General features: G+C 41.8%; 1 protein-coding gene across 5 annotated transcripts in view; it reads left to right on the top strand.

Annotated features, from left to right (window-relative positions):
* Positions 1–18232, top strand: part of plekhg4b (pleckstrin homology domain containing, family G (with RhoGef domain) member 4B) — a 178841-nt gene that overhangs the window by 116320 nt on the left and 44289 nt on the right. For all 5 annotated transcript variants that reach the window (XM_072560563.1, XM_072560559.1, XM_072560561.1 and 2 more), the window contains exons 6-8: positions 5573–5666; positions 14479–14565; positions 16153–16269. In XM_072560563.1, the coding sequence (XP_072416664.1) occupies positions 5573–5666; positions 14479–14565; positions 16153–16269 (298 nt within the window). The remainder of the gene's footprint in view (positions 1–5572; positions 5667–14478; positions 14566–16152; positions 16270–18232) is intronic.

Below are 18232 nucleotides of genomic sequence, written 5' to 3'. Positions count from 1 at the left end.
CCACTGTTTTTGGCTCTTGTGTAATGAAACCTTTTCCCCTTGACCCCGAAACTTATCACAGGTCTTCTCTTCTACTCTTCCTCCCGGTTGACATGGTGGTTTAGTGGTTAGCACTGCTCGCTCACAGCACTAGGGACCCAGGTTTGATTCCACCCCAGGGCAACTGTGTGGAGGGATAATCGGTATTCAGAAAATCTAACTCTTCCTTTCACAATTGCAGAAATAAGTTAGTTCACTTGAGGGCCTATAATGTGTACTTCAGAGTACAGCTCATTTGTACAGAAGAAGCTCTCATGATCTCTGTGTTAATGACGATTGAGGAATATTGGCCAGACCTGTTTCCACTGCTTCTCTTTAAAATAATGGCTCAATTCAGTACTTTGTACTCCATTGCCTGGAAATTCAGGGCACATAAGAACACTATCACCTCCAAATTTCCCTCTAATCTACAAACTATTCCATTTATGGTCAATTATTCATTGTTGTTAGATCCAAATTTCAAAACTTGCCTTCTGACAACCGTAGCGGAAGCACTACTGCCACACAACACTGCAGGGAGAAGATCCATTGCTACTTTTTCAAAGACAATTAAGGATATGCAATAAGTACTGGCCCTATAGCAGAATCTCTACAGCTGGAAGCAGGCCATTCAGCCCGTCAAGTGCACACCGACCATCCGAAGAGCATCCCACCCAGACCCTTCCCCTACCCGATCCCTGAAACCCGGCATTTCCCATGGCTAACCCACCTACCCTGCACACTGTGTGCAATTTAGTATGGCTAATCCACCTAATCATCTTATCTTTGTGGGAGGAAACCAGAGTACCTGGAGGAAGCCCATGCAGACACTGGGAGAATGTGCAAACTCCCCACAGACAGTCTCCTGAGGCTGAATTCGAATTCCATGATGCACACATTCTAGAAAATGTATTAAGTAGTCACGAGTATTGTAAATCTGAAAATAAAACATACTGCAGATTTAATCTGCAGCTATTCTTTACAGCTAGTATTTCATCCATTGAGAGATTTCTTTGCCTGGGAAATAACTTCAGCAAAGTGCAGAGGGGCAGAGGTATTTCTGTGCTCATACAGAACAAAGGTCAACCTGAGAACAGCAACGAAGAAGAAAGAACCAGTACACGTCCATTAACCACACAGAGATGGATATCATTGATTCAGTTCTTTTAGCAAAAACTCTCAAACAAAAACATATCTGTGTGGATTTTTTTATAGCCTTTGCAAACATGCTCTGAGATAGAATAAGATTTTCCTACAAAACTTGGCACAGTCTTTTCAGGATGTGTGCAGTTAGTCAGATATTTTTGTGCAGACTGAGGGAAAGTACATGGAACACAAAGAGCTCTTTTCATTTCTTTATTTCTTTTCAGTCAGAATGACTTAAGCGCAGATTACGTGCGCTACAAGTGCTGTTCTGAAGAGTGCAATCAGGTGTGTTGCCTTTTGAATGAAACATCAAGTGAGACCACATTTGATCTCTAAAAGGTGATTGATAAAGATTCCAGGTCACTATTCTTGTGGTGCAAGGCACTACTGATGCTAGAGCTCTGAAATAGAGGCAAATAAAGCTGGAAAGTTCACACACATCTGTGTAGTGAAAGCAATGTTAATGCTTTAAGTCGATGTCTTTCCTCAGAGCTAAAAGGAAGTGTAAGAGTTTTTGAGCAAGAGAATGGGCAAAGGGATATGGAATCCATATGGCCTAATAAGCCCAGACAAATCCCTCTGAAGAGTATCCCACCCAATCCCTCCATTTCCCTAGCCTGCACATAATGGACAATTTAGCATGGCCAATCCAGGTGTAGGAGATCAGAAAGTTTATGGCCAGTGGTCAGACAGACTTGGACAAGAGGAGATAAAAATCAAGTTGAGATAGGAAGAAATAAGCTCCTGAGAGGCAGCAACAGGCTGAAACAGTTGAGTGAGCAGAGAAATATTGTCTCTGGAGTTCCAGAAGTAGGTAAAAATAATGTATTTGGGGTTGGCGAACCATGGGTTTGAAGACAGTAAAGGGAAGATTTCCAAAAAGTATAAAGTTAGTAATAGAATGGACACAATGGTTCAATGTTCAGTTTAACTTGCTGTGCAAATTGGCTGCTGTCTCTCTTACATTACACCGGTGACTACAGTTCAAAAAATGTGAAATACTTTCGGATTTCCTGAAATTGCCAAAAAAGGAAAAAGAAGGAAATCTTAGAGATCCTGAAGATGTGGCCCTTCCTGAGAGTGGGGAATGAAGCATTATTTCTTTCTTTAGAGAAAACTTAATTACTAACTGAATTGACCAACATTATTTTGTCAAAGAAATTGTCTGTAATAGCTATTATTCCTTGAGCCCAGAGGTCTGTTAGACTGTTTGCAAATTTGCATTGAAGTAAATGAATTCAGTGTTGATTCATAAAATGAAGCAAGTGGTTAGTTCTGAAGGATCCAAAACCAGATTGGTAGGGAATTAAATTACCCACCAGCACACTGCACCATTTCTGCTGTGTTCAGCTATTTTCAAGAAGTAGAGCTAAAGGGAACAAAAGGTATGGAGAGAAAGTGGGAACAGCATGTTGAGTTGGATGATCACATGATCATGTAGAATGGTGGAGCAGGTTCAAAGGGCCGAATGGCCTACTCTTCTTATTTTCTATATTTCTATCTTAACCTTCTATCCTAAGCAGCTAGCAAGGATGTCTGCCTCAAGACAATGAGATCCTTCTTGTAATGTTCAGGTCTGAGTGAGGAGACCATGGTGACCTCCTGCCCAGTGAAGATATTGGAGTTGATGCAAGAACTAAATTTAAAGCCATTTTTAGGTGAAGGAGGAGGATTATGATCCACTCCTAGTAACCCTTTCCTGTAACTAGCTTGAATGGCTGGGGTATCATTCTGCCTGCTAAACTTCCTCTTGCACAACTAACTACTGACACTCACATGATGTCCAGGCCTCTCACTCATACATTGAAAGATGGCTTTTTAATTGCATTTGTCCCTCCTCTCTCCCTTGTTCTCCATTAACGTCAGTGCTGCGATATGCTGGGACCAATGAAGGATGGCTAAGAATTTCAGTGTTGGCATCAGTGTTGTGTCCTGAGAACAACACTAAAAATCAATCCATTCATCGTATTTCAGAAAAATAAAACTTGACACCTTCAGTTATCATATTCTAAAACCTCTTAATAAACAGATATAACTATAAAAAAAGACCCAAAATGTAATGAAAATGACATTTGATTTTTCAGCTTTTGAGAGATTAATGGGTAATGTTGCTGGGCTGGCGGGTATTAATATATTGTAAGCTGATATCATGATTCCATGAATCTGTTTTATGGCCTCCTTAACAACTACAGATCATGACCCTGGATCATTGTGAGAAATACCCTGTGTATCAAAGTGGAGTAGAACTTGGTTGCAAGTATGCAGCAAGTTCTGCAGTGACTTTTATTTGGTTTCTGTGTGTTGTCATCACAGTTCTTACCTTTAGTAGAAGCAGTGAATAAACAATCAGCTTTTCTGTTTTCAAATGTTTTGTCTTAGACATTAGTTATATTAGTCAACTTTCCTTGCTCTGAAATTTGCCATTAGCCTAACTCACTTATGTAGATACAGGCATTTTGTTGGAAGCTGTCTTTTCCCATTGCTCTCTTCCACTCTTGGAGCTGCTCCGCTATTGTGGTTTGATTGAAATGTTGGCACATCAGCAAACCAGGTACAAAATACTCTCCCAGTTCCTGCTCCCTTTCACAATAACCAATGTGAATCAGATTTTTGGCCCCCATTGTATTTTGCATTTACAGTGCATTGCGCCCCAGGTTCTGACACGCTGAGTTATTTAGAAACAGATAGAGCATGAATTCCAAAAGAAAATTGACAATGTAAGTCTTGCACAGTAGTTGATAGCTCTAGGGAGACAGGCACACTTGGTTAAATGGCCTCTTTCTGTAGATGATTCAGTGTACTTTGAGTGACTGTGACTAAGCTAACAAAACATTTACACGATTCCCCTCTTCTCCATACACCTAGTGGCATATACTGCCCCGTTTCCATGATTCAATGACACTTGCACCAATTACATTACCCAGGAAACACTTGCTTGATTTTATGCAGATGGTTTGACCACCACGCCTTCAGCTAATCTTCTTATGTGCATCTTCTCCAGCAAATACCAAACTGGCTCCCCAGTTTCAGATCGGTTGATGGGAGACTATAGTTAGTCTTTCACAACAGGATTAAAGGCAATTGATAGCACTCTGCCTAGAAATGCAGGGGATAATTCTATCTTTTACCACTTGGTGGAAATCAACTGCCCACTTTACACTTCACACCATTTGAAGTCAATGGAAAATAGATCCACTGAGGTGCCAAATATGCTTTTAAAATACTCATCACCTCTTCTCTGTGGTTGATAATGACAATTACTACAGAATCAGGGCTGCTGTGGCACAGTGGCGGAATCCCAACCTCTGGACCAGGAGACCAATGTTAAAATGCCACCTGCTCCAGGAGTGTCATAATATCTCTGACAGGGTTGATTTGGAAAATATCTACAATTAATCCACATTAATGTGTGCACAATGTGTAAACCTACTCTGCTTTGAACCTTCTTCATCAACATACAGAAAGGTTTGGGGTCTGTGTTCACAGTGCCATGAAAGTGGCAACACACGTGGATAAGGTGGTCAAGAAGGCCTAAGGAATCATTTGTCTGGGCAGAGAGGAAAAAAATTGGTAAGTTATGTTGCAGCTGCACAGAACTTCATTTAGGCCACATTTGGACTATTGGGTACAGTTCTAGTCACCACACTACCTGAGGATGTGGAGGCTGTGGAGAGAGTACCGAAACAGGATATTGCCTGGTTTGAAGGGTATCTGCTATGAGGAGATATTGGACAAATTTGGTTTGTTTTCATTTGAACGTCAGAGGCCAAGAGGCGACCTGATAGAAGTTTGCAAAATTGCATGGATAGAATGGATAGTCGGGGTTTTCTCCCACAGTAGGCATGCCAATAACTAGGGGACATAGGTTTAAGGTTAAAGTAGGTAATTTTATAGGAGGTGTTAGAGGCAGATTTTTTCAACAGAGGGTGGTAAGTACATGGAATGTACTGCCAGAAGACATGGTGGAGGCAGATATAATAGTAATATTTAAGAGGGAAGTTGATAGATAGCTGAATAGGCAGGGAATAGAGGGATACAGACTGTGCAGAGGCAAAAGGTTTTAGTTTACAATGGTGTTGTGTGTCAGCACAGTCTTGATGTGTTTCTGTTCTATACTGTTCTTTGTTCATTGTTCTTAATTTGGGACAAGCCTACTCTTTGAAGAGGATAGTTATTAATTGTATCTCAGTGTTAAAGGCGGATGTACAGTGCTAAATCTTGATGGTTCCAGATCACCATGTGTGGGACTCAAAACGGCAGCCATCACAAATGGTCATAACAGTTGAATATGAATACTCCAAAAGAAGGCTTATGATAAAGTAAATAAGATCACACAGACTGGAGTCTAAAATTGACTGCATTTAAACTGAGTTTAACTTCCTCTAATTGTGTAGTCTGTTTATTGCAGGAAGGAAGTGCGTGAGCTTGGACTGACGATATTAGTGGATGCTCGCAGATGCTCTCCCACTCTTACCCTCTTCAGAGCATTTACTGCACTGCAGGTGAGACATCAGTAAAAACCTGAATGTGGAAATTACCATTCATTCCTTGCTAACAACTTTTAAGTTGTAACTGATTCCTCTATGTTGAATTGCCAGTACTATCTGATTTTTCCAGCTGAATTTCCTTTGGTTTTTAATTTTTAAATAATTCTGTTTACACAATAACCTATTCACCAGCAAGTTACAATCATTTTCAATTTCTCACCTCCTCTTTGATAGAATTAATTATGTGAAACTTAGAGAATCTCTACAGTTTGGCCCAACAAGTCCACACCGACCTCTGAAAAGTGGCCCACCCAGACCCATTCTCCTATATTTACCCCTGATGCACCTACCCTACACATCTCTGAACACTCTGGGCAATTTAGCACAGCCAACTCACCCAACTTGCACATCTTTGGATTGTGGGAGGAAACTGGAGCACCCAGAGGAAATCCACACAGACACTGGGAGAATGTACAAATTCCACACAGACAGTTGCCCGAGGTTGGAACCAAACCCAGGTCCCTGGTGCTGTGAGGCAGCAGTGCTAACCACTGAGCCACCGTGCCACCCAGAAAAATTAATTCAGTAAAAGTTCACCTGGTTTGACTTTGACCGTCTTGCTCATCAGAGAATTCAATAATAATAGAATTGTTGACTAATCATGGTGATAAATCTGTTCAAGTTAATTAAAAACAGGCCAAGATAGGAGGTGAGACAAATTCCAGTGGTGGGAAGCATTTGGGCACCATTTGACTCAAAGTAACCTGTTACCCCGAAACAGATAACATGTAACATCTCTCAAGTTATTCATTACTGAATCACAAAATATTAATTTCTTACAGAAATCCCAATAATGAATCAACGCTATCTGCTTTCATCACCTGCCAAGGAGTCTATTGATTGGTCACTTACTCACTAAATGTTTCTGCAGATTAGTTTTTGTCAAGTGAAGGCTGTCACTCTGGTTCTTCTCTTCTGGACAATGTGAAACAACTCATGACTATTTAGTCCTATAGATTTTTAAAAAAATGCTTTAATGGAATGTGGACATTGCTGTCAATGCTAGCATTTTCTGCACATCCCAATCTCACTTATACTGAGTGGTTAGCTCTTTCAGAGGATAGTTTAGAGTCAACCATATTGCTGTGGATATGGATTCACATGTAGACCAACCACATAGAAATGGAAGATTTCTTTAAACATATTAATGAATCCAGTGGGTTCTCAAAGTAGTTGATGATACTTGTCAGGTTACCATCACTGTGACTACCTTTAATTCTAGATTTATGATTGAATTTCCACCAGTTGCTGGGATCAGATTTGAACTTGCATTAACTGAGGCCTTTGGGTTACTAGTGGCACCACCATCAACCAATACCATTGGGTTATTGGCCTATCAAGGATGGACCTGTAGAATCATCCAGAAACCTGTCGGAGTGCCTTTCCACACTCTAGAGTGCAATAGTTAATGTTACTGGGCTACTAAACCATGGGCTTGGATTAGTAATCAAGAGAAAATTTATTCTGGTATAACGACAGCAGAAATGGATGACACCAATATGTTCATGATGTGGAGGAGCCAGTGTTGGACTGGGATGGACAAGTTAGAAATTACACAACACTAGGCTACAGTCAAACCGGTTTATTTGGAAGCACCAGCTTTAGGATCGCTGCTCCTTCTTGGAGCAGTTGTGGAGCAGGACCATAAGAGCACTGCTCTGAGAGCTAGAACTTCCAAATAAACGTGTTGGAATATAACCTGGTGTTGTGTGATGTTTAACTTTGTCGAGTATGTTCAAAATAAGAACACATATCGAAAACAGTTCCTTGCACATCTCAATCAAAATACCTGAAAATACTGCTCTTCTCATTGTAAACTTGGGTTTTCCACATGGCTGCTTTTCACATGTGCATCTACATAATATCGAGTAACTTTACAGCAAAACAACCAATCAAGGCTGTCAGTAATTATTTTTAGTACTTGGTGTTTGAATCTGGTTGTACGAAGGAAAGAGGAGAGAGCCCAATGTTGTTACCAAAATTAATTTCTGTAACTCTGTTCTTTGTCTGGTTTTATTTTCCTTTTGTTCATTTATTGCTGTTTTACTTTTTACGCCCAGGCTCACACTTGTTTATCTTGTGATGTGTTCTTCTGCAGCTGACCCATTATTGCTCTTTACCTCATTTTTCTCTTGACTAATTTTTCTCCAGATTAATTTGTTTGTGCATTGGAAACTGGGGTCTGGGGCTGCCTCTGCTGGCAGAGTGAGTAAACGTGTGTTGCACTTGAAAGGTTCCAGCTTTGTTTCCTGTGCCTGGCATTTTTAAATGAATTTGATTATCCAGATTGAACAGGGATGGGCCACAATTTAGTGCCATCATCTTCCAGCAGCCACAATACTGACTCTTGGCCATTTTGAATTAGGGTGGCTGGGGATGGAATTGGCTGGCCACTGTTTGAGGCCAATTAAGTTTAATTACTGACTTAATTAGAGCCTCATTCCCTCACTGATTGGAGTTGCATTCACATAGGGAAGGCAATGGCCGAATGTGTATTCATTCTGGGGACCCAAGTTCAAATTCCACCACTGCAGATGGTTGAATTTGAATTTAATACATATCTGGAATTAAGAGTCTATGATGACCAGGAACCCATTGTTGATTGTTGGAAAAATGCATCTGGTTCATTAATGTCTTTTAGGGAAGGAAACTGCTGTCCTTCCCTGGTCTGGCCTACGTGTGACTCCAGATTCACAGCAATGTGGTTGACCGTTAACAGCCCTCTGGGCAATTAGGGATGGGCAATAAATGCTGACCTAACCAGTGATGCCCTCATCCCGTGAATAAATTCTTTAAAAAACCATAAACTACGGTGCTAGGCTCAAGGCAACGGGAATGTCTAATGGATTCCCTCACAAGGGGTTCATAATATCTGCCAGGCCACTACTGTAGCCACTTGCCATGAACTGGAGAGGTTGCCATTCCAGGGTTGTGGCCTGTCAACTGTGGGTGTTTTGAAAAGTAAAGATAGACTTGCCTCAGCTTGTTCCTCACCATTTCCATTTTTGTATCAACAGTTCCATCATAGTGATCGATGGTGTTACCAATCACTATATGATAGAGGGCCTCCCATTATTCTCCATTTGTTGGGAGTCCACTTGCTGCCCTTGAGGAGCTGAAAGTGCTCATGCACATGTTTTCTGTGAACCGTGTGGGGAATTGGCTCCCATTTCTGTTCCCAGCCCCACAGTTAGGAGGTCCAGCTGCTGGACTGTGCCAGCTCCCCCCTTGTCAAATAGGGACAGTATACGGGGGGGGATGGTGATGGGTGGGCAGCAGGAAGGCTGATGCCACCGGTGTTAGTTCACCCTGCCTGATCACACCTCGGTGACCGCAACTGGGAAATGTGGGGGTGATTGTGGCAGTTGGAGGGAAAGTAGGAATCCGGGTTGTAGACCCTGCTTAATTTTGCATTTCATGGGCTTCACCATCCAAGGGGCATCTCCTTGCCCCAGCAACCCATCCTGCTTTGTGCTGGCCTCAGGGATTGGGGGCTCAACAGTGTGATACTCATCACTGTGAGGATTATGTGTGTTGGCTGGGTATTGGAGAAAAACTCCTGGATTGGAAACAAAGAATGGACAAACGCATACGTATCACCAGCCAGTCTGCCCCCGGATAATATGTAGATCCACAGAAATGTAATGGCACAGTAAGAGGCCACTCAGCCAATTGTGCCTCACTGCTTCTATTCCTTAGAGCCAGTGTCATATCTTTCCCACCACGCCCTGCACTCCAAATAATCATCCAATGCCCTCTTGAATGCCTCAATTGAATATGGAATGTTGATCCAAACTATTGATTCAACTAAATATTCAAAACTGACTGAATACACACTGGAAATCCAGCAACCAGTAAACACTTCACCTCACACTGAGGTTCACACATTGCATCAGGCAACTCCACAGGATTGCTGTAGCCAGGAGCTGTAAACAGTGACACTGAAGACTCCAGTTTTCCATCACGTGGCTAACAAGAAATTTCTCCCATTCTTTCTGACTGACCACTGTCACATTTTGGAAGATTTGCTTGTGGATACTCATAGAGAAAATACAGCACAGAGACAGACCCTTCGGTCCAACCAGTCCATGTCAAACACAATCCCAAACTAAACTAGACCCACCTGCCTGCTCTTGGCTCACATCCCTCAACATCTTTCCCACTGATTCCAATCTCTTTTAATGTTGTGACCGTATCTGCACCCACCAGTTCCTCGGGAGGTTCATTTCGAACCATCCTCTGTGTAAAAAAAAAATTGCCTGTCCTGTCTTTTCTAAATTACTCTCTCGTCTCACCTTAAAAATTTGACCCCTACTCGACCTGTTTGGTTGCATTGCCACTGTACCGTCAAGTTCTAAAATGGAACTTGAATCCAGGGCTGCTAGTGAGAGGTAAGAACATTACCCAACATCTTTCGATGTATAATTATGAGAAAAGGACAGCATTAAAATTGAAATCATGTTGAGTTAGGTTTCAGATTATCTCTATGTATTATATAAAGGTGCAATAACCCGATTATTTGCTGTGGTATAGTAGAGAACTCAATGTATTCCAAAAAAAACCTCAAAATATTCCCTTGAAACTCTCCGTACCTTCGGGAGCTCACGTAGACACGGAATGATGTGGAAATCCCAGATATTTCTGGCAGTTTTTCCACATTGCTCCATCAGGTTCACTGTTGAAATTCCTGTAGACTGCATTTCTCCATTGAACCATGACTTGAAGAAAATTTCCACTTCTACACTGCTAATCTTACTGTAAAAACATTTAAAATAAACATTGCACATTATTGAATGAGTTGAAACTATGGACGGAATTTTGTGGAGCTGACAGGTTTCCCCACCTCCTCCCCCACCAAGATAAACATTTGATAAGGACACTACCCATGGGACAAGAAACTATACTGGCATCATTTGATGGCCAGTTGGCCATTATTGGCGAGAGAAAGGTTCTCTGTCCCTCAGGGACAGGCAATAGACAATAGGTGCAGGAGTAGGCTATTCTGCCCTTCGAGTCTGCACCACTATTCATTATGATCATGGCTGATCATCCTCAATCAGTATCCTGTTCCTGCCTTATCTCCATAACCCTTGATTCCACTATCCTTGAGAGCTCTATCCAACTCTCTCTTAAACAAATCCAGAGACTGGGCCTCCACTACCTTCTGGGGCAGAGCATTCCACACAACCCCCACTCTCTGGGTGAAGACGTTTCTCCTCATCTCTGTCCTAAATGGCCTACCCCTTATTTTTAAGCTGTGTCCTCTGGTTCGGGACTCACCCATCAGCGGAAACATGTTTCCTGCCTCCAGAGTGTCCAATCCAGCAGACTCCAGTGTGTGTGGAGGCAAGTTTGAGATAGGGTGGGTTTGGAAGGGTACAGAGAGACATTGTAGATCGTGCCTCCGATGGGCGCAGGGGATTTGTAAGTGTTGTCTCCCCTACCCCTTGCCGACATGAGCTTGCACTTCCTCACTTGCCACTTGGCCTGGAACCCCCCTTGAGGTTGTGGGTAAGGTCAATAGGACCAAGTCTCCACTAGCCCCATAAAATTGCAGATTGGTTGGGGTGAGCAGATGGGTAGGTGGCTGGAAGGTGAAAAAAAAATCATTTTTACAAGCATCTCTAATGTGTGTGTTTCTCTCCTTCTCTTTCACTCACTCACTCACTCACTCACTCACACTTTTTCTCTCTCATAGTCTCTCTCTCTCCCTCTCTCTGACACACACACTCTCACTCTCTCACTCTCACTCACACGCACCTCCCCCATCCCACCCCACCTCATACTGGCAGAGGGAGAGTGGGTTGTGTAAAATCCAACCCTGTGTTTTGAAGACAATATTTATATCAAAATTAATACTTAGCACATATTCTGGCACTGAAACCTATGTTTACATTTTTGGAATGTCAAATTTCTCTACAATCAAGAAACCCATGTATTCTTAATTCATTTTAATGGGTATCTTAAATGAAGCAGCTATTTATTTTCTGATCTGGAATTTTTAATTAGGAACAAAGGCGGTCAGTGGTTTTAACTTTCTGGCTTGCTGTCTGTGAGAATGCTTCAAAGTGATTGGCTTCATAATTTGTGTGCAGCCAAGATTGTCACATTCCAGTCATTTAGCATGAGCTTTAAGCTGTCATTGGCCAAGGAAGAAACACAGCCACAGACAGAGCTTTTAGCGCACATTGAAAAATCCAAACCATTTCACCATTCTACAGTGTTTTTATTTTAAAGCAAGGTTTACATCTCCCAGTGGAACACCTACTCTCTATTGTATTCTTTAACTATCTCATGATTTTTGGTGACCAGTGACTGGAATTTTTTATTATTATGTAATTAATATGTTGTTGGTCACATCAAAGGTTCCTCCTTGAGAAAATAGGCTTTTTAATCACATTGCACTGTGTTTATCAATTGCACAACTGACAGGCTTGTTCAATATGATTAAAAAGTCTTGCTTCACCATCCTGCTGCATCAATTGTTTAAATTAATTAATGGGCCAAAAAGGCTTCACAAATCATTGAAAGAGCTCCATAATACTACTGGATTAGAGGTAGAGGGATCAAGATTAAAAATAAATTGGATGGAACATCTTGGACGCAGGGAGGGTTGGTTTCTCCACACCCAACCCCTCACCCCAACTCAAGCCCTCTGATCAGTGCAGTATCTCTGTGATTGTGAGTGGCATTGGTTATCTTGATTTGCCCTTGTTCTGTCTCTGCTCCAGCAAAGCCTTTTATTGGAACCCTAGTGGAATTGAGAGAGCTCTGGTGGCCTGCGTGTCCACCTTCTGGTGCATTCCTCCATTGTCACTATTTTTCGGAATGTCCTTATTGACACCAATGTGGGGCAAGATGGCATTCTTTCCCTCTCATAGCCCCTCAATCTCACTAACAGCCACACTTGCACTGAATACTATAAGAGGCTTGGAAAGAATAATTGATGTCAACTGCAGAAATAAGGACATAGAATCCCATTTCATATTCTTTTAGCGAGAAATTATGTTAAGCCAAATGCTTTTCCTCAGCTACAATTTTCTGCAGGGGAGAGAGTGAGCTCATCATAGGGATAGCTCCCCATTTACGATGGTAACTTAGTAAGACAAGTAGGAATTTCTGCTCAAAGCAGGTGTTGAATCTGTGGAATTCTTTACTGTCGAGGTCTGTTGAGGATGGATCATTAGGAATATTCAAGGCTAAGATAGACAGAGTTTTTAATCTGTAAGAGAATGAAGGGTTATAGATATCAGGCAGGGAAGTGGAGTTGAGAATTATCAAATCAGTCACAATTTTGTTGAATAACAGAGCAGATTCGATGAGCCAAGTGGCTTACTACTGCTCCTTATGATTTTATAAAACAGTGGGATCGTTTCCATCCTCCGGAGGGTCACAGTTTAGCATCTCATCTGATAGTGATACACTACTACACTGGTGTGATTTTTCTTTCGTTCTCATGTCCTAGAGTAGGAATTGAACCCACAACATTTTAATTCAGGTGAGAGTAATAAGGATTCGCCATCTGAACCCCATCCCTTGCCTGAGATGTGATGACTTTCAGGTTAAACCACCACCAGTCACCTCTCTGTAATGAGAGAGCAGGTCTATTGTCCTATTGGAATCTGGCAACATTCCCTTTCACTGTTGGTGAAAACCACTGAAATGCCAGTACTGACCTCCAGCCACAGCAATCAGGATATTCAGCTCTGTGATGTTTAGTTTGGGCAATTCAATAATGTGCTATCAACTCACTGCTCATAATGTGGTCTCCTCTACATTGGGGAAACAAAGTGTGGACTGGGTGACTGCTTCACAAAACTCCTACATTCTGTCTGCCAAAAAGAGACCCTGAGCTTCCATTTGCCTGTCATTTCCACACACCACCCTGTTCCCTGGCCACTTTCTCTGTCTCAGGCTTGCTGGAGTGTCCTAGCAAAGCACCTCATTTTCCACTTGGGCACTCTACTGCCTTCTGGACTCAATATCAAGTTCATCAATTTTAAGGCTTGAGGCACCTCTTCCCAACTCCCACACACCAGGCCTTGATATCACATGGTCTGCTGTCAAATACAACCCATTGTCAGCCACCAATTATCCCATTAATAGATTAGTTTCCCTACAGTGTGGAAACAGGCCCTTTGGCCCAACAAGTCCATACCGGCCCTCCGAAGAGTAACCTACCCAGACCCATTTCCCTCTGATTAATGCACCTGGCTCTATGGGCAATTAGCATGGCCAATTCACCTGACCGTCACATCTTTGGACTGTGAGAGGAAACCAGAGCCCCCAGAGGAAACTCATGCAGATACTGGGAGAATGTGCAAACTCCACGCAGACCGAGGTTGGAATTGAACCTGGGTCCCTGGCTCTGTGAGGCAGCAGTGCTAACCACTGAGCCACCGCACCATCCCCTATTCCTTCTCCTGGGCTAATCATTACTGCTGCCTTTCTAACCTCACTCTCTTTGGGTTCTAACCCCACTTATTGTTTAGTCCTTACCCCCTCCCTCCACCCTATCTTCTGCATATAAAAAAAAATTTCTAGCTACCATCAGTTCTGAGGATGGGTCACTGGACCTGAAACGTTAACTCTGATTTCTCTCCACGATGTGCCAGACCTGCTGAGCTTTTCCAGCAACTTCTGCTTTTGTTTCTGATTTCCAGCATCCATAGTTTGTTTGGTTTTTGTGGGATGTCACCTGCCTCTTGTATTTAGATGAGCATTCACTCTTAGCTGTACTGCTATAATTGCTTCTAACTGTTTACAGGTTGCCATTCCAAATGCCATTAATTCGGTGCTGATTTTGGTAGAAAAGGATTCGACATTCAGACCTGAAAGGGATCCGCTTGTTCAGGTAAATCCGATTTCCAGTGATGTGAGAGTAAGGAGTTGCAACACTCGTTATGATACTACAGTTACGCGGATTGGGATATTTCTACGAGGTTATGAGGAAGCAATAAACCTGCCTGACCAACTCATCCGAAGCTCATATTTTAACAGGCACCAAGTCCTGTTCAGTACCCTCCCTGTGTTCCCCGGCCTACATTGCCTTCCAGTTCAACAAGGTCTTGAATTCAAAATTCTCATCCTTCTGTTTAACCCCTCCATGGTCTCGCTCCCTCATTGGCATTGTAATATCATCCAACTCCATAACACAGGGGATTTCCACACTTCTCCAAACTTCATCCCACTCTTGCTAGCTATGCCTTCAATTGTTCAATGTTGACTTTTGATGCTCCTACAGGCTGAATGGATGTTTTATCACTTGAGAGATGCTATCTAAATGGAAACTGCTTTTGTTGGTGGATTTTTTATTAGTTTGAATCTGTGTCATCTTGTCTTTCTCCCAATGTTCCATTTTAATTATAATTATAACTGTCAATAATCAGTCAATAATTATAATTATAACCAGTCAATTACATTGATTGTGATTTGGACTGGAAACAACAAAAGGGTCTGTGTTGGATATAATACTGGAAAGGAAAATGAATTTGGAGTAAAGTATTTGTGTTGAAATCATATTAAATCCTATCTTCTTGCCAGCCATTAAATTCAACATTTAGATTTGGGTTAGACTGCAAAATATAAGTACTTTAAATATGGTCATAATGTGAAAAATTTATAAGAATGACACAGCATCGTTTTCAAAAATTCTTTTATGTTAATCTGTTTGTTGTAAACATGGTTTGGTCAAAAGAATGCAGATGTCTTATGGCTTGGTGTGAATTTTAGCACCATCACATCAGTCAACAAGATGGGAGGAGGACTGAACAAACAAAGTCTCCCAGACTCATGACCAAAATTACAGCAATTTCCAGAATACAACAGGAATCCTTCTGGAAAATGTAGTGAATGAAGAGTATCATCCTCCAACAGACTCTGGCACAGAGCGTGGGAGCATGCAAGATTGCCTGTCCACATTGACTCAATGTGGAACATAAGCTGAAGCTAAAGCCTCAGGCAGGCATTTCTGTGATGCCTTTGGTACCCTATGGATCCTTTCACAGGGCATATGAAAGTGAATTAGCCAGGCTAACTTGGCAACTGTGGCCAGGGATGTGTAGGTTAGATGGATTAGCCAGGGGAAACGTGGAGTTACAGGGAGTCATGTCTGGGATGCTGTTCAGAGAATTGGTGAGGACCTGTTGGGCTGAATAGCCTGCTTCCACACTCCTTTCCTATGGCAATGAATGGTATATCAGCGGTTTCAATAATGCTTGGGCCACCTGATCTCTCTCGATCCAAAGTTCAAAGGTATCAAACATATACAATCCTTCTAACAATGAACGTATTTCATTCCAGCAATTAAATATTTACCAAATAATTGTTCTTATGTCAGCTCTCACACGATAGCGTCATTGTGTATTAGAGGAAACATGAACTTGCAAGTAGTCTCTGGTTAACATTAATTCTTCTGTTTTTGCCCAATCCTTCAATCTAGTATGAAATATTGTCGTCGCTAAAGGCTCTTCACAAGCACATTGATGGCAGCCAATTGACGCAGGAATTTTCTGGAATGTTTCCTTATGATCACAATGACTGGATTCGCTTCCATATGGTTTGTATATTCCATCTAAGGCAACACAGTATTTCTATATTAACTACTGGTAAAACGATCACTGTCACTGGTACACTTTGTGAAATGCTTGCACACTCACAGCTGGGAATGTTGATGTGACAAGTTCTCTCTGATATTGAGCGACCCGCTCCCATGAATGAGACGTTCCCTAGAAATGTAGCATTTGCTGAATTTCAAGAGTCAAAGGATTTAATGCTTGGTACGTGTAGATTAATTGTAACTTAATGAATATTCACATGCAATCTCATTGAAACATGCAGGATTCTTAAGGTGGTTGGCAGGATAAGTGCCGAGAGGATGTTTCCCCTCATGGGAGAATCTCGGACCTGAGGGCATAGTCTCAGGATAAAGGGGGCACCAATTTATGTCTGATATGAGGAGGAATTTCTTCTCCGAGCATGTGAGTATTTGGAACTCCTTGCCACAGAGAGCTGTGGGGCAGAGTCTCTATATATATTTAAGGCTGAGATCGATCCCTTCCTCAGTAGGGGAATCAAAGATTATGAGGAAAGTGCTAAGTGTGGATATGAGGAATATTAGATCAGGCTTGACTGACTGAATGGCCTACTCCTGTTGCTATTTCTTGCCATCTTATGGTCTTGTGTTCACCTTCAACTGCATTGAAAGTCATTGGGATCTGCTCAATGTGAAAAGCTTAATATGAAAGTAAAGTTCTGCAGATGCTTAAAATCTGAAGTAATGACAAAAACTGTGGAAATACACAACAGGTGAGGCTGTGTCTGTGGATAGAAACAGAGTTAACAAACAGAAATGCTAGTTCTGTTTCTGTGAACGGTTGCTGCCTGGCCTGCTAAGCATTTTCTAGCAGAGTTTGTTTTCATCTTTTGAAAATAACAATTTGATGTGACTCTTATTTTGTACTCAAACTGAGGTAGAGTCATTAACTGCAGGATTACGGGAAAGTGCGTAGGTGGGTTGAATGAGCTGAAATGGTCTTGCTGAGAGCTGGCAGTGATTGACACACAAAGCAGTTGAGATAAAAACACTGAACGCTTTCAAGAAGGAGATAGGTATGATTCTTATGACTAAAGGGATCATTAGGTATGGTGTCTCAGGGTGCTGTGTGGGATGATCAGCCAAGATCATATTAAATGGCAGAGCAGGCTTGAATGGCCGAATGGCCTACTCCTCTTCCTTTTTCTCTCTTTCTAAATAGTTTTCTCTGTTCCGTAACCTTTCTACGGTTCTGTAAATCTTAACAGTGGAAAGTCTTTCTCCAATCTTCTGCGCCAGTTATGGCAAAGAGACCTGTAACCCTTGATTCTTGACCAGTGTGTTCTAATGGAACCCAGCTCTGGCACCAATGGAAGATTCTAGGCTGTGAACAGAATCCGATTTCATCTGTTACTTCCCCTGTTGAACACCTGATTGAAGACTCACACCTAAAGAATGACTGGTTGGCTGGGTGTCAGCAGCCCCCATAGAAACAGCACTTGAAGAGAAGTCAGCACTTCTGGGGTGAATTGCTTTTGTATTCTTGTCAGTAAAAGTTTGCATTCTACAAGTAGTTCTCCTGTAACGAAGTAGTTGTGTTCCAGTGAAACCTTACTTAAAAGAAAATTACTTAATGTAAATAATGGGGCCTATGGGAAAAGTGGGGTTCGGGGCAGACCAGCAAAACATATCACTCACAATCGTTCAAAAATCACCCAAAAGTCTTGCACAAAGTATGGCACAGCCTGAATAGAGGTTTAAACCATATTTATCAATGAAACAAATGTAGATTTTCCACAGTAGATTTAAAATAATCTTGTTAATGCAGGGACACAGGGTCAACATGGTGAGTAAGGTAGACCCCTCATTCCTATGAAGCGAGCTATATCACATATTCTCTCCTTACACTCAGAAATATATTACAATGTCTAGCTTCTCTTCCAGTGTTATAGCTTTTCTTTTGTGTTCACCACCTGCAATTTTATCA

Source organism: Chiloscyllium punctatum, chromosome 41 (genome assembly GCF_047496795.1).
Source record: "Chiloscyllium punctatum isolate Juve2018m chromosome 41, sChiPun1.3, whole genome shotgun sequence".
NCBI lineage: Eukaryota > Metazoa > Chordata > Chondrichthyes > Orectolobiformes > Hemiscylliidae > Chiloscyllium > Chiloscyllium punctatum.
The sequence above is the reverse complement of the archived record's forward strand: the minus strand, read 5'-3'. Positions and strand labels throughout refer to the sequence as shown.